Here is an 18,018-nt window from a genome sequence, read left to right as displayed (position 1 = left end):
GTGAGCTGTAATATAGTAGGGAGTGATTTTTTTTTATTGGTGAATATTTATTTTATTATTATTTTATTTCTCATTTTATTCTAACTAATGTTTGACTTTATTGTACAAATGCTGCTGGCATCTCCCTGCACAAAATTTCATGTTCAATTTTACAATTAAACATACAGTTCATGGATATGAAGGTCTGTGTCAGTGTGTGCTATGTTTAATTTCATGTGAATTATAATGTTTACATTTATCGGTTGCACATATCGGTTATCGGCATCCCAATTCCATAATTATTGGTATCGGCCCTGAAAAAAACATATCAGTCGATCCCTATTCTGCACTATTTTTTCCTGCTTCACCATGACCCAATTCAAGATACTATGTCATGCATCACGTGGTGGGCTTTCCCCGTTCACGCAAGGCGTTGTGGGATACAAATTTGAAAGAGGAGAGAAAAATGGAGGACGCGAGTGTGCGAATGAAACGTGAAAGACCAACTACAGTAACGGAAAGCGAGAAGAAAAGACGTTATATTATATACGAAGGAAAGGAAAGGAAATGCAGGACCAAACTAATAAATATTGGCACTCAGCGAGCACCTCGGTGTGATCAGTTGTTCGTTTAGCGGCAGAATGATGGAACTGTCAGTGCACGCTCAAAGGGAAACCTGTAGATGGCAGTAATGCAACACTGTGGATGCCAGCTGCTGTAAAACCCAAAAGAAGAAGAAGGTAAACCTGCGCATGCACACACGGACTTCCTCTGTCTGCTTGACTGCGCGAAGTGAGCAATTTCATGCACATTATTTGCTTGAATCCCCTCAAATTAATTAACTTCCCAGCCACAGAATGGCCTGATATTTTGTGAGATATTATAGAAATAAACATATATCACACTGACCACATTTCAGAGGGAAATAAATTTCACCGATTTTATGAAATCGAAAGGCCGTCTAGCTTTAAAATATATACACTATATTATCATTCGGAGTCAGAAGTGGTAATGGTTGATTTCTATAGAAATCGGATTTTAGGTGAAAAGCCCAAACTCGTGCTGTTTTTGTGAAGTTTATTGGTGATACTTCAAATAAAGGACAATATAGTTGTTATAGTTGAAAAGATGAGACTCTTACAGCACTTAAATCGCTTTCAAGCAACTGAATAATTACCAACACTGAAACTCTGAAAAGGGTTATATTCAGTCAGGCAGAATGACAATTTCTGTCAAAAAAAAAAAAGGAATGCAATCTAACATTTATGTGATAAAAATGCATAGTATATCACTACTGCCAAAACTTATTCTGTCTATGCCAGTATAACATTTTAAAAGGTCTAGTTTAGGCCGGTGCAATATAACAATATCATCCAGACACTTTATTACATTGCCATGGTATCGACTGACATTTATCACATTATATTATACTGTATTACCAGAGTATGCAAGTGTTAGAGAATAAAGGTTAATGTTCACGTAATTGGGTGGCATGGTGGTGTAGTGGTTAGCGCTGTCGCCTCACAGCAAGAAGGTCCGGGTTCAAGCCCCGTGGCCGGCGAGGGCCTTTCTGTGCGGAGTTTGCATGTTCTCCCCGTGTCCGCGTGGGTTTCCTCCGGGTGCTCCGGTTTCCCCCACAGTCCAAAGACATGCAGGTTAGGTTAACTGGTGACTCTAAATTGAGCGTAGGTGTGAATGAGTGTGAATGGTTGTCTGTGTCTATGGTGGTGTTTATATTAGACCGTATCCGTCTCGTTTTCGTCGCGGATGCACTGTCCGTGCACATTAAAACGCCGGGAAACGACTCCACAGGCGGAACAGCTTGAATCCGCCAGGGCCCACGTATTCAACCCAGTTCGTATCTGATCCGGTGCTGTGTAAACATTGAGGAACGAGGAAACGCTGTGCTGAGTTCTAGCTGACATAGTCATTGGACAACGTCACTGTGACATCCACCTTGCTGACTGGCGTTGGGATCTCACACACAGCGGCTCAGTCCTGAATCACTGCTCATGCGCTTCACTCGCGCGCTCTGTGAGCTGCGCAGGGCCGGAGTGCGCACCCTCCAGAGGGCACTCGCTGTTCAGGGCGGAGTGATTTGGAGCGCAGGAGGAAGCGCTGAGCCGCACTGAGGTTTATTTACACATTTCAACTTATTTACCTCCTTCAGGCGCTTAAACTCAGTGAGAACATGAACATCACAGCCAGGTGTGTTTATCTGCTGGAGAAGGTGTTCGCTTGCCATCCTTCCACTTGCAAGTGGTGAGTGACTTGCGCATGCCCGATATGCACTGGGATCATGTGACGTGCCATCTAATTAGTCATGTGATTAGCGTATCCGTGTATTGGCGTTGCTGTGTGCACACGAATCATTTTAAAAACGTTAATCTGATGATCCGCTGATACGGTCTAATGTAAACACTACCTATGTGTCAGCCCTGTGATGACCTGGCGACTTGTCCAGGGTGTACCCCGCCTTTCGCCCGTAGTCAGCTGGGATAGGCTCCAGCTTGCCTGCGACCCTGTAGACCAGGATAAAGCGGCTAGAGATAATGAGATGAGATGAGTTTACGTAATTAAAATAGAAATACAACTTTCAGAAACAATTCAGCATTTCATTTGATTATTCTGGACTGTTTAAAAAAAAAAAAAAAAAAAAAAGTGTTCATGTTACCTTACATTGTCTTTCCTCAAAAATAAAGGATTTTTTTTCAAATGAATGCTAAATAACTATTTGAGGCACAAAGCTCAGCCTGAAATCAGCAGAAATGTTCTTTGATAGAGGAATTTGTAAAATACACAATGAGACAGAGAGACTCGGTAATGGAGCGGATCACATTTTTAGACTTCATGTCAAAACTATAATACATATCCTGGTCACACATTTGAACTTTTTGACCATATAGGACACAATTATAGAAGTGAGTTATTTATAATCATGCTATCTGTTATCAGCCAAATGAGGTTGGGTTCCCTTTTGAATCTGGTTCCTCTCGAGGTTTCTTCCTCATGTCGTCTCAGGGAGTTTTTCCTTGCCATCGTCACCCCAGGCTTACTCATTAGGGATTAATTCATATGTTTAAAATTTATATTTTTCTGTAAAGCTGCTTTGCGACAATGTCTGTTAAATGCACTATACAAATAACAAGAAGGCTCTGAGAGCACAATATCCCCTGCTGGCAACTATGCCACAACTCTGGTAAAATGTGACCGAATTGAACGTAATTACAATATGCGTATTACCGACATATAACAAAGAGTCCTGTCAAGTTTCGTGAAATTCCTCCAAAAACTGTGAGAGGAGTTGATTTCAGAAGGTGAGTACCCTTCCTGGGACAGACAGATGGACATCGCCACGACATAATCCCCCTTCGGGCCTTTCAGCCAGCGGGGGATAAAAATTGCGAGGGAAGTTGATTTCAGAAAGCAAGCACACCTTGATGAAATTGCTAAAGTACAAGTTTGTTAATAATCAAGGGCATAACGCTGGTAAAATTTGCCCAAATTAAACGAAATTTCAATATGCGTATAACTGTCATATAACAAAGCCTTTTGCCAAGTTTGGTGAAATTCCTCCACAAATTGTGAGAGGAGTTGATTTCAGAAGAACGTACACCCTCATGAAATTGTCAAAGTACAAGTTATTTAATCAAGGGTCAAAACTCTGGTAAAATTTTCTCAAATTAAATTAAAATCGCAATCTGCGTATTACCGTCATATAACAAGGCCTTTTCCCAAGCTTCGAGAAATTCGTCCAGAAATTGAGAAAGGAGTTGATGTCAGAAGGAAAACACACCTTCATGTAATTGTGAAAGTACAAGGTTGTTAATCAAGGGCCACAACTCTGGTCAAATGTGACCGAATTTAACAAAATAACAACATGTGTACTAATGACATAACAATGCCTTTTCGTCATCTTTACAACCCCGATTCCAAAAAAGTTGGGACAAAGTACAAATTGTAAATAAAAACGGAATGCAATAATTTACAAATCTCAAAAACTGATATTGTATTCACAATAGAACATAGACAACATATCAAATGTCGAAAGTGAGACATTTTTTAAATTTCACGCCAAATATTGGCTCATTTGAAATTTCATGACAGCAACACATCTCAAAAAAGTTGGGACAGGGGCAATAAGAGGCTGGAAAAGTTAAAGGTACAAAAAAGGAACAGCTGGAGGACCAAATTGCAACTCATTAGGTCAATTGGCAATAGGTCATTAACATGACTGGGTATAAAAAGAGCATCTTGGAGTGGCAGCGGCTCTCAGAAGTAAAGATGGGAAGAGGATCACCAATCCCCCTAATTCTGCGCCGACAAATAGTGGAGCAATATCAGAAAGGAGTTCGACAGTGTAAAATTGCAAAGAGTTTGAACATATCATCATCTACAGTGCATATCATCATCAAAAGATTCAGAGAATCTGGAAGAATCTCTGTGCATAAGGGTCAAGGCTGGAAAACCATACTGGGTGCCCGTGATCTTCGGGCCCTTAGACGGCACTGCATCACATACAGGCATGCTTCTGTATTGGAAATCACAAAATGGGCTCAGGAATATTTCCAGAGAACATTATCTGTGAACACAATTCACCGTGCCATCCGCCGTTGCCAGCTAAAACTCTATAGTTCAAAGAAGCAGCCGTATCTAAACATGATCCAGAAGCGCAGACGTCTTCTCTGGGCCAAGGCTCATTTAAAATGGACTGTGGCAAAGTGGAAAACTGTTCTGTGGTCAGACGAATCAAAATTTGAAGTTCTTTATGGAAATCAGGGACGCCGTGTCATTCGGACTAAAGAGGAGAAGGACCACCCAAGTTGTTATCAGTGCTCAGTTCAGAAGCCTGCATCTCTGATGGTATGGGGTTGCATTAGTGCGTGTGGCATGGGCAGCTTACACATCTGGAAAGACACCATCAATGCTGAAAGGTATATCCAGGTTCTAGAGCAACATATGCTCCCATCCAGACGACGTCTCTTTCAGGGAAGACCTTGCATTTTCCAACATGACAATGCCAAACCACATACTGCATCAATTACAGCATCATGGCTGTGTAGAAGAAGGGTCCGGGTACTGAACTGGCCAGCCTGCAGTCCAGATCTTTCACCCATAGAAAACATTTGGCGCATCATAAAACGGAAGATATGACAAAAAAGACCTAAGACAGTTGAGCAACTAGAATCCTACATTAGACAAGAATGGGTTAACATTCCTATCCCTAAACTTGAGCAACTTGTCTCCTCAGTCCCCAGACGTTTACAGACTGTTGTAAAGAGAAAAGGGGATGTCTCACAGTGGGAAACATGGCCTTGTCCCAACTTTTTTGAGATGTGTTGTTGCCATGAAATTTAAAATCACCTAATTTTTCTCTTTAAATGATACATTTTCTCAGTTTAAACATTTGATATGTCATCTATGTTCTATTCTGAATAAAATATGGGATTCTGAAACTTCCACATCATTGCATTCCGTTTTTATTTACAATTTGTACTTTGTCCCAACTTTTTTGGAATCGGGGTTGTACATGTTTTAAACTTTACTTAACTTTTATTCTATTTTATTCTGCTGTTTTTTACTGAACTTTTACTTCATTTTATTATTTTATTTCTACTATTGTTTAATTCTTTTTTTTTCCTCTCTTCTTCCCCCTTTATTTTATGTAATTTTATTTTCTATTGTTTACTGTTTTGCTTTTACCTCTGTAAAGCACATTGAACTGCTACTGTGTATGAAATGCACTATATAAATAAACTTGCCTTGCGCCAAGTTTCATGATGTTCCTCCAAAAATTGTGAGAGGAGTCGATTTCAGAAGGAAAAAAAAAAAAAAAACACTCATGAAATTGTCAAATGATAATTTAGTTAATCAAGGGCTGTAACTCTGGTAAAATGTGACTGAATTGAACGAAATTACAATATGCGCATTACCGACATATAACAAAGAATCCTGCCAAGTTTTGTGAAATTCCTCCACAAATCGTGAGAGGAGTTGATTTCAGAAGGTGAGCACCCTGCCTGGGACGGACAGACTGACGGACGTATGTAACCCCTTGCAGGCCTTTCGGCCAGGGCAGGATAAAAACTGACTTGACAGTGATTTGTTTGAAGATTTACACCAAATTTGAGTGTGCTCCTGCTGAAAAATACATTCCTGTGACATAGGTGAGGAAGAAGTTGATTAGAGAGTGCTAAAGACAGGTTTGAAAAACAGAACAGGTTAAGGATTAGCGTACTTGTTGGAGATCTGTGGGCCTCGAGCCAATTCACACACACAACTGGCCTGTTCAATATGTGCGCAGCTGAAGTACATATACAGACAGGGAGAGCAAGAGAGAGAGAGAGAGAGAGAGAGAGAGAGAGATTGATTGATTAAAGGGGGCTAGCAGATCAGTGTAGGACATTGTGAATATGTGAAACAAAAGTCAAGGCTGCAGGGAATAGACAAATGGAGAGAGAGAAAACTGCAAGGGAGAGCAGGTGAATTAACACTTCGGTTTGGAATATAATGCCGCATTTTAAACTTTGTTAAAATTTGCAAAAAAAAAAAACTGATTACACAATGTACTATGTGATACCACAGTGCTGCTGAATTTTCCAATCTCATTGGTCAGGTTTTGATTAATTTTCCATCACAACAGCTCTGACAGCAGTGCCGCTTGCAAGCTAAATCACAGGTTTATATGAATGCGTTTTTTTTTTAAATCATTTCTGCAGAAACAGCTCATTCAAACTTGTATCGTTGATGTTCTGCATAATCTACAACTTGTAATAAACAGATTGAAAGATGTGAAACAAACATACAAGTTTTCTTATTAGTTTTCTGGAAAGAGATATTTTAACGTTGAGCAAATCTTTTGTGTCAGCATTTAGTCAGAAAGTTTTCCACTATGGGCGAGTCTTAAGGGCAAAGGACTTTATACTGGGTGGCGCGGTGGTGTAGTGGTTAGCACTGTCGCTTCACAGCAAGAAGGTTCTGGGTTTGAGTCCATTCTGTGTGGAGTTTGCATGTTCTTCCCGTGTCTGCATGGGTTTCCTCCGGGTGCTCTGGTTTCCCTGACAGTCCAAAGACATGCAGGTTAGGTTCATTGGTGGCTCTAAATTGACCGTAGGTGTGAATGGTTGTTTGTCAGCCCTGCGATGATCTGATGACTTGTCCAGGGTGTACCCCGCCTCTCACCCATAGTCAGCTGGGACTGGCTCCAGCTTGCCCTCGAACCTGCACAGGATAAGCGGCTACAGATAATGGATGGATGAATGGACTTTATAGCGTCTTGTTTCTCAATAATATGACAAGTGCATTTCTGTCTTATTATTGCTCCTCTGTAATAGGAGGAATCTGGTTCCTGGTTGTTCTTCAATATTATGTACTTGTAAATGTAGGAAGAGGAATAAAACCCTGTTTAACAATGTTACTACAGCAGCACTTCTCGTTTGTGATTTATTCCTTAGATATTCACCATGCACTACAGTATATTGTTACTGCATACAATTCAGAACGCTGACACTCCCCATACATCCTGGTAGGCTGCCTGGGCATTGATTGAAAGGTTACTGATTAAACAGTGCAGAGCAATTTTTTTTCTCCACTTACTCACTCACTTTTCGCAACTGATTTATGTTCCTGTGAATCTGGAACCAATCCTGGGAACACTGGGTGTGAGGTGGAAACACATCCTGGACGGTACACCAGTCCATCACAGGCCACCATGCGCACACACACACGCACACCGAAAGGCAACGTAAGCTTAGCCAATCCACCTGCTGGCATGTTTTTCAGGAAGTGGGAAACTGGAAAACCCGGAGGAAACCCATAGAGACCCCTACACCGCCCCCCACCCACCTGCTTTAAAGTTTTATCTTCAGCACGCTCTACACACAGAATCACGTTAAAAGTTGGCATGTGATTAAGAGCAGTCAAAATCAGAGTTATGGACTGTGCAGAGCGTACAGAGGCGTATAGGAGAGCCATGAGTTACATGATAGATGGAGATGATGGGACACCTCTTACCTTCTGTGTATTCTTTGGTGCCATCTAGAGGATCGACCCACACAACCAGCTGAGAGATAGAAATGTAAAATATTTTAAGTTCACATAAGTTAGACCAGTGTTTCTCAAACTTTCTCAGACCAAGGACCAATCCAATCAATAAATACAACCCTGATTCCAAAAAAGTTGGGACAAAGTACAAATTGTAAATAAAAACGGAATGCAATGATGTGGAAGTTTCAAAATTCCATATTTTATTCAGAATAGAACATGGATGACATATCAAATGTTTAAACTGAGAAAATGTATCATTTAAAGAGAAAAATTAGGTGATTTTAAATTTCATGACAACAACACATCTCAAAAAAGTTGGGACAAGGCCATGTTTCCCACTGTGAGACATCCCCTTTTCTCTTTACAACAGTCTGTAAACGTCTGGGGACTGAGGAGACAAGTTGCTCAAGTTTAGGGATAGGAATGTTAACCCATTCTTGTCTAATGTAGGATTCTAGTTGCTCAACTGTCTTAGGTCTTTTTTGTCGTATCTTCCGTTTTATGATGCGCCAAATGTTTTCTATGGGTGAAAGATCTGGACTGCAGGCTGGCCAGTTCAGTACCCGGACCCTTCTTCTACGCAGCCATGATGCTGTAATAGATGCAGTATGTGGTTTGGCATTGTCATGTTGGAAAATGCAAGGTCTTCCCTGAAAGAGACGTCATCTGGATAGGAGCATATGTTGCTCTAGAACCTGGATATACCTTTCAGCACTGATGGTGTCTTTCCAGATGTGTAAGCTGCCCCTGCCACACGCATTAATGCAACCCCATACCATCAGAGATGCAGGCTTCTGAACTGAGCACTGATAACAACTTGGGTCATCCTTCTCCTCTTTAGTCCAAATGATACGGCGTCCCTGATTTCCATAAAGAGCTACAAAATTTTGATTCATCTGACCACAGAACAGTTTTCCACTTTGCCACAGTCCATTTTAAATGAGCCTTGGCCCAGAGAAGACGTCTGTGCTTCTGGATCATGTTTAGATACGGTTTCTTCTCTGAACTATAGAGTTTTAGCTGGCAACGGCGGATGGCACGGTAAATTGTGTTCACAGATAATGTTCTCTGGAAATATTCCTGAGCCCATTTTGTGATTTCCAATACAGAAGCATGCCTGTATGTGATGCAGTGCCGTCTAAGGGCCCGAAGATCACGGGCACCCAGTATGGTTTTCCGGCCTTGACCCTTACGCACAGAGATTCTTCCAGATTCTCTGAATCTTTTGATGATATTATGCACTGTAGATGATGATATGTTCAAACTCTTTGCAATTTTACACTGTCGAACTCCTTTCTGATATTGCTCCACTATTTGTCGGCGCAGAATTAGGGGGATTGGTGATCCTCTTCCCATCTTTACTTCTGAGAGCCGCTGCCACTCCAAGATGCTCTTTTTATACCCAGTCATGTTAATGACCTATTGCCAATTGACCTAATGAGTTGCAATTTGGTCCTCCAGCTGTTCCTTTTTTGTACCTTTAACCTTTCCAGCCTCTTATTGCCCCTGTCCCAACTTTTTTGAGATGTGTTGCTGTCATGAAATTTCAAATGAGCCAATATTTGGCGTGAAATTTCAAAATGTCTCACTTTCGACATTTGATATGTTGTCTATGTTCTATTGTGAATACAATATCAGTTTTTGAGATTTGTAAATTATTGCATTCCGTTTTTATTTACAATTTGTACTTTGTCCCAACTTTTTTGGAATTGGGGTTGTACATTTGTGGACCACCTAACCCCCTAAATATCCCAAACATAAAACAATGAGCCTACTTCAACAGTATATTACAAATTACACACTAATGAAATGACAGTTTTACAGATAGTATCGCCAACTCACTCCACTCGTTGTTGTCCTTATCTTAATGGGTAGAATGGTGCTGCTTATTGTGATACACCAGTGAAGCAAGGGCTTAGCTAGAGACCCGTCAACCCGTCATTGTGACGGGCAGCTGCCAGTGTGTGACGGGCAAAAATTTGAAATGACAGGAATTTTTTTACATCCTTCCATCACTACTTTGTTAAGCATTTACTCTCTGATCCATCGTACATTTTTGTTTCCATGGGAACGTTATGGAGATTTGACAACTCGGTTTCGTTTTTTGATGAAGAGTAGTTACAGAAAAGGACGACTGCTGAAATGCAGATATATCACTGGTCAATTGTATCATGTGATGTTACCAGCGTCGAGTGTGTTTGCGCCAGAGAACAGCTGACTAGTCGGTTTTGTTTCAAGCTATTCCGAAGACGATAGCAGAGGATGGTGAAAATCACAAATTATTTTTGCCTCGTTGAAAGAAACTCCTTCTGTTTCACATGAGGATCCTGTACAATCACCACCATGTGAATTGACGTCAACGTAAGAGAGCGAAGTGGAACAAGAAGAGCCTCCAAAGAAAAAAAAAAAAAAACTTGACAAGAGAAGAGCACTTCAATTCCAAAGAAGAGAAAAGAGACGAGGCCGTTTATGAAACGCTGGCTGAAGAACCATTCATGGCTTGGGTATGACGAAGATGACAATGCGATGTTCTGCAAAGTTTGCTGCCAGGCAAAGCACATTGGTCCTTGGACAAATGGAGGGACTAGAAACTTCAGGTGAGCCCAAACAGATCACACTTTTCTTTACTTCAAATTTCTTTCCTGCTAAAGTTGTCATTTCATATTTAATTTCACCATTTAGCCACTACACAGTTGGCTGCTAAGTGAAACCCCAATTACAAGTTGCAGGTGTTGAGCAGTTTTATGCTAGTTAATAAATGACCATTCAAGGGGAACTGAAGTCATTTTTAAACTTGCTTTATTTCTTAATTAACGTGTTATTCAATTACGTTTTCGGTTTTAGTAACCTTATATCGTGACTTGTATTGGCAACTCATCTCATTATCTCTAGCCGCTTTATCCTGTTCTACAGGGTCGCAGGCAAGCTGGAGCCTATCCCAGCTGACTACAGGCGAAAGGCGGGGTACACCCTGGACAAGTCGCCAGGTCATCACAGGGCTGACACATAGACACAGACAACCATTCACACTCACATTCACACCTACGGTCAATTTAGAGTCACCAGTTAACCTAACCTGCATGTCTTTGGACTGTGGGGGAAACCGGAGCACCCGGAGGAAACCCACGCGGACACGGGGAGAACATGCAAACTCGGCACAGAAAGGCCCTCGCCGGCCACGGGGCTCGAACCCGGACCTTCTTGCTGTGAGGCGACAGTGCTAACCACTACACCACTGTATTGGCAACTAATTGCAATTAAATATTATACTTATCGGCCTATTCGTTTTTTAGCCATGTTGAATTTAGTGCGTTTGGTCCACGGCAGGCGTCGCTTAGCGGCGCGATCTTCACGAGACTTGTGCGAGACTTCGAAATGTGAATTGTCAGCCAGGTGTCAGTGCTGCCATTTTGAAAACTGTTTTCCAAACGAAATATTGCACAAAAAACAAGTTTAAATGACGATTACTGGTTAATGATCTAATTAACTACGATTAATGATCACCACAATCCCTCCATGTTCAGTGTAAAGTGAATCTCAGATAAAATCTCGCACTCACGAGCCCGATACTTTTCCGCCAAGTTTTCATCAAACGTTCACTTCAGGTACAACCTCCTGATCAGAAGCATTTACAGCTCTCAGACTACAGTCTGGCAGTTGGTCATTAAAAACAGTGCTTCACAAAATTCATCTCCGTTTGTGATAATGCAAACATTTGAGATACATTACATGTTTCGGTTTGCTTCGTGTTTCTCTCTCCTAGGTTTACAGTTCTGTCTTTTTACTGCTGTAACTCTTTTAGGAACTGTTTAAAGTAGGGCTGCACGATTATGGAAAAAATGATAATAACGATTATCTCATCTCATTATCTCTAGCCGCTTTATCCTTCTACAGGGTCGCAGGCAAGCTGGAGCCTATCCCAGCTGACTACAGGCGAAAGGCGGGGTACACCCTGGACAAGTGTGTATCTTTTATAAATGGGGTTAGCTTATCTAATGTAGCATGTTGGGGAGAATCATAGTATCATATCTATATTTCTGATGAAATTTTAAGTATGATAGCATGTATAACTCTCCTACTTATTGCTCATTTCATGGGGGGGGGGGATTGCTGGCATGTGCCGCGCGGGAGCGTCTGCCCAAATTTTTTAGGCCGAGATGGACTTGTAGTTTTTCATCTCATCTCATTATCTGTAGCTGCTTTATCCTGTTCTACAGGGTCGCAGGCAAGCTGGAGCCTATCCCAGCTGACTACGGGCGAAAGGCGGGGTACACCCTGGACAAGTCGCCAGGTCATCACAGGGCTGACACATAGACACAGACAACCATTCACACTCACATTCACACCTACGGTCAATTTAGAGTCACCAGTTAACCTAACCTGCATGTCTTTGGACTGTGGGGGAAACCGGAGCACCCGGAGGAAACCCACGCGGACACGGGGAGAACATGCAAACTCCGCACAGAAAGGCCCTCGCCGGCCATGGGGCTCGAACCCGGACCTTCTTGCTGTGAGGCGACAGCGCTAACCACTACACCACCGTGCCGCCATAATCACGATTATCTTGATCAAAATTGTAATCACGATTATTAATCACGATTATTCTTGATGTTAGGGAAATCACTTAAATTTTATTTCACTATATTCAAACAAACAATATGAACAGCTTTCAGTGCAGAATGAAATTTAAAAGAGAAATTCTGATTTCCAAATGACAAATAAATGAAATTTATCCAAGAAATTACCAAAGGATGAAGGAACTGAAAACTCAATTGCAACAATCACATAGCATTATACTGAGGCCTACAAGTTTTTAGCTAGAAAGACCAGCCTATCAACATGCTCTGGCTTTAAACATGAGCGAAAGCAGGTCACAACATTGCCTCCAGTGCTAAATACGCTCAATCTGTTACCTACTCTCACGCTATCACCCCTTGAAGAAGATACCGCCAGTGTTGCCAGATACTGCTGATGTTTTCCAGCCCAAAATATGTTCAAATCCGCCAAAATGCACTTAAAACCGCCTAATCTGGCAACACTGGATACCGCTGCACTGAAGCTCTGCGCACTTGGCTTGCTTGCTTATTTAGGCGGAGTAATGAAACTTTACATGCGTCGGTTCGCCCCCTAATGGTTTGGCGGAGTACTGGTCAAAAAGCGCTTGATCAGATATGCAGCAGAGCTCGCATTTTAAATGGAAATAAATCGCGATTTTCATTTAATTTAATCGTGGCAGCCAAAATCGCGATTTTCGATTAAATTCGATTAATTGTGCAGCCCTAGTTTAATTAATTGTGTTAGCCCTAGCCCTGAAGTGCCTTCAGTTTGATGGAAATAAAATTCTTTTCACGACTTTTACCTCTTCCTCCTTTAACTTGCTGTATTCAGCAGGACATTGCTTTTGTAATATTCCATCATACTGGCCCGTCTCAATCAGGTCGTCTTCTGCTGCCTCAGCTGGCAGATCCTAAAGGGATGGTACGAGGGGAAAGGTACATTCTGTTAACAGTGCAGAGATAAACACACGCAGGTTTACATGTCAGGACGGTTCAAACAAATCAGCAGAAATGATGAAGATCCCCAGATTGTTCAGTTAGAAATAATATTAGACTAAAAATAGAAGTTTTAGGATTCGGTTAATTCGTAACTCCAATTTATCTCACATTTTACACTACATGTTGACAATAACATTATAGGGGTGTTCACACGGCACATATTTGCATCGATGCTGCACCGATGTATTTTGTTGCGATATATCTTACACCGGTGTAAATTTTGTGGAGCGTTCACACGTCACAAACCTGCTTACTAGAGAGAAGCGTTTTAGCACCGGTGCAGCCCCACTTGCGTTCACACGGCAGTTTTTGCGACCGTGCTATACGATAGTAATAATGCGGAAATGAAATATGCGCATGCGTGAAAATGTACTTCCTTTTCCCGGTTGTCATGGCATCACCAAGCGTCGGGAAAACAACGTGGATGAAGACACCAGTGTTGGCAGATACTGCTGACGTTTTCCAGCCCAAGATATGTTCAAATCCGCCAAAATGCACTTAAAACCGCCCAATCTGGCAACACTGGAAGACACGCAGTTCTGTTGTTGATATTCGCCATTTTGGAAGCGCAAAATACCAGGATGCAAATTATGCAATGCCCGTATGTAATCAACTCTCCTCACGCGTAGCGAGTCTACCCTGTAGCGTTCAGACAGCCCATTTTATATCGGTGCTGCCCCGCAAACTAGCATTTACTCCGGAGTAAATTTCTTAAACCACCTCCTGAGCAGGGTTAGATTTGCACCGGTTTAAGCAGCTTTCAGGGGCTACACCGGTATAACTTTGTACCGTGTGAACGCTCTACCGGGGCAGCCCCGGTGCTACACCGGAGTAAAAGTTGCCGTGTGAACACCTCTTTTAATAACACTATAGAGGAAAATAAAACATACAAATACAGTGGATATAAAAAAAAAAAAAATAAATAAGTGTACACACCCTGTTAAAATTATTATTATTTTTTTTTTACATCAGAAAAACTTGAGACCACAATAAATAATTTCAAAACTTTCCCCACCTTTAATGTGACCTATAACCTGTACAATTCAATTGAAAAACAAACAAATCTGTTAGAGGGGGAAAAACATAAAAAATAAAAAACGTACAATAAGCTGGTTGCATAAGTGTGCACACCCTTAAACTAATACTAATGTTCTTGCTCCTCCTACTCAAGCGAGTAGGACGCGTTTTGCTTTGCTCCTGCTTGAACTCCTCTTTTCTGCTTTTTTCACTATTTCTCTATTTTTTCTTACTTGCTTTCTTTTTACTTACATTCAACAAGATAACCTAGAAGTTAGACAAAGCAACTGACACAGAAGACTGGATTATAGCAAAATGGGGAAACCAAGGAACTCTAGTAACAAATGGACTGAGCTTGAAAAAAAGCTTAATTTCTAGCCTGGAATCTATGATTAATGCCCGTCTATTAAGGATTGAAGGGAGTCCAGCAGCCGATACCGCTAAAGGAAATGCGGGGAATGTTCAGCATCTGAATGAATCGGTTGACTTCACAAAGCAAAATGTGAGTACTGACTGCTGGAAAAGACAAGGTGCTAGACCCAAAACCAAAAGGGCATTAACTTCAACTCCATTGCGGTCTGATGTCGTCAAACCTACAGTCTATGAATACCACCGGGCTGAAAACTACAGATATACAGTGGTGCTTGAAAGTTTGTGAACCCTTTAGAATTTTCTACATTTCTACATAAATATGACCTAAAACATCATCAGATTTTCACACAAGTCCTAAAAGGAGATAAAGAGAACCCAGTTAAACAAATGAGACAAAAATATTATACTTGATCATTTATTTATTGAGGAAAATTATCCAATATTACATATCTGTGAGTGGCAAAAGTATGTGAACCTCTAGGATTAGCAGTTAATTTGAAGGTGAAATTAGAGTCAGGTGTTTTCAATCAATGGGATGACAATCAGGTGGGAGTGGGCACCCTGTTTTATTTAAAGAACAGGGATCTATCAAAGTCTGATCTTCACAACATATGTTTGTGGAAGTGTATCATGGCACGAACAAAGGAGATTTCTGAGGACCTCAGAAAAAGCGTTGCTGATGCTCATCAGGCTGGAAAAGGTTACAAAACCATCTCGAAAGAGTTTGGACTCCACCAATCCACAGTCAGACAGATTGTGTACAAATGGAGGGAATTCAAGACCATTGTTACCCTCCCCAGGAGTGGTCGACCAACAAAGATCACTCCAAGAGCAAGGTGTGTAATAGTCGGTGAGGTCACAAAGGACCCCAGGGTAACTTCTAAGCAACTGAAGGCCTCTCTCACATTGGCTAATGTTAAATGTTCATGAGTCCACCATCAGGAGAACACTGAACAACAATGGTGTGCATGGCAGGGTTGCAAGGAGAAAGCCACTGCTCTCCAAAAGGAACATTGCTGCTCGTCTGCAGTTTGCTAAAGATCACGTGGACAAGCCAGAAGGCTATTGGAAAAATGTTTTGTGGACGGATGAGACCAAAATAGAACTTTTTGGTTATGTTTGGAGAAAGGAAAACACTGCATTCCAGCATAAGAACCTTATCCCATCTGTGAAACATGGTGGTGGTAGTATCATGGTTTGGGCCTGTTTTGCTGCATCTGGGCCAGGACGGCTTGCCATCATTGATGGAACAATGAATTCTGAATTATACCAGCGAATTCTAAAGGAAAATGTCAGGACATCTGTCCATGAACTGAATCTCAAGAGAAGGTGGGTCATGCAGCAAGACAACGACCCTAAGCACACAAGTCATTCTACCAAAGAATGGTTAAAGAAGAATAAAGTTAATGTTTTGGAATGGCCAAGTCAAAGTCCTGACCTTAATCCAATGGAAATGTTGTGGGAGGACCTGAAGTGAGCAGTTCATGTGAGGAAACCCACCAACATCCCAGAGTTGAAGCTGTTCTGTACGGAGGAACGGGCTAAAATTCCTCCAAGCCAGTGTGCAGGACTGATCAACAGTTACCGCAAACGTTTAGTTGCAGTTATTGCTGCACAAGGGGGTCACACCAGATACTGAAAGCAAAGGTTCACATACTTTTGCCACTCACAGATATGTAATATTGGATCATTTTCCTTCATAAATAAATGACCAAGTATCATATTTTTGTCTCATTTGTTTAACTGGGTTCTCTTTATCTACTTTTAGGACTTGTGTGAAAATCTGATGATGTTTTAGGTCATATTTATGCAGAAATATAGAAAATTCTAAAGGGTTCACAAACTTTCAAGCACCACTGTACACAGCCCATTACACTCCAGAACAGATTTCAGTGCCTTACAGACATGGAACCAGTAGTTCCTAGAAAGTGGCAGAATTTGAATAACAAAAATAAAGCTCGCAGTAGAGGTAGAAAGCAGCCGCCAACACCTGTTAATCCTACAACCCTTGTTGTGGGTGATTTCACTGTGGAAAATATTGGAGGAGAGTCCATGGTTGTGTGCTGTTTTCCTTACGCTTCCATCTCAGAGACTACAGGCAACATTTCAAAAATGCTGTCAAACTACAAACCAATTAAACGCATTATTGTGCATGTTGGAGCAAATGATGTTTTCAGGGAACAGCTCACTGTGAGGAAATCTTTCAAAGACCTTTTTTCAGCCCTAAACGGACTTGGAATGCCTTTTTTTTATCAGTGGTCCATTACCAGGATCTGTGATCGGCAATTACGGGTTTTCCCGACTGCTCAGTCTCAACACCTGGCTTGCAAAGACATGTTTTTCCTCTGGCATTAATTTTATTGACAACTTTAACCTTTTCTGGAAACACAAAGCCTTTTTCAGCCCAAATAGCACAGAACTCAGCTGGACTGGTGCCAAAGTCTTGGCAGACCATTATCAACACTCTGTCCACCATTCCATGCCGACCTTGGGTACACTCTCTGATAAGCGCTCTGTAGCTGCACTGAAAGGAGCTAACAACACTGATACGAACTCTGTTTGGGTACAAACTGAACCTCCCAGGGACATCAACAAAGGCTCAAAAACAGTACGGAAACACACTGCTGAGGTTCAAACTCAAGCAGTGAATCTGCAGGCAGAAAGAAGCGGGACTAACGCTCACTCTGATGGATTCAAGCAAAACTCCTTGTCACCAACGAAGGCAACTAAGCCCCCCAGCAACTACAGAGGATCATGCTGATTCATCTGCCCCCAATACAGTTCAGGAAAATGATCAGAGGGTGGATCTATCACCACACACATCCCCGTCACTTTCCAAGGCTAGCAACATGATATCTGAGCTAACGGGTAAGCTGGCAGAACTATCAGAAAGACAATCAGATAAACAAGCATCACCACAACCTCCTGAGACTGGCAATAGGCAATCACCAACAACAGCAGTGGATGTAACCCCAAGCCCCTCTGTATCTCCTTCACCCCCCCAGACTGTGTTTTCCTGAGAAAATGGAGAGACTATTGTCTTTAAGCC

The 18,018-nt window shown here is 41.6% G+C and overlaps 1 protein-coding gene across 3 annotated transcripts in view; it reads right to left on the bottom strand.

Annotated features, from left to right (window-relative positions):
* Positions 1–18,018, bottom strand: part of bpnt1 (bisphosphate nucleotidase 1) — a 70,167-nt gene that overhangs the window by 18,923 nt on the left and 33,226 nt on the right. For 2 of the 3 annotated variants that reach the window (XM_060917904.1, XM_060917906.1), the window contains exons 4-6: positions 13,385–13,492; positions 7,993–8,041; positions 6,218–6,283 (exon numbers count right to left, since the gene is read on the bottom strand). In XM_060917904.1, coding sequence (XP_060773887.1) covers positions 6,218–6,283; positions 7,993–8,041; positions 13,385–13,492 — 223 coding nt within the window. The remainder of the gene's footprint in view (positions 1–6,217; positions 6,284–7,992; positions 8,042–13,384; positions 13,493–18,018) is intronic. The other variant, XM_060917905.1, reaches the window with a different exon arrangement.

Source organism: Neoarius graeffei, chromosome 3 (genome assembly GCF_027579695.1).
Source record: "Neoarius graeffei isolate fNeoGra1 chromosome 3, fNeoGra1.pri, whole genome shotgun sequence".
NCBI classification, from domain to species: Eukaryota; Metazoa; Chordata; class Actinopteri; order Siluriformes; family Ariidae; genus Neoarius; species Neoarius graeffei.
Note: the sequence above shows the minus strand (reverse complement) of the source record. Positions and strands in the feature narration are given on the sequence as shown.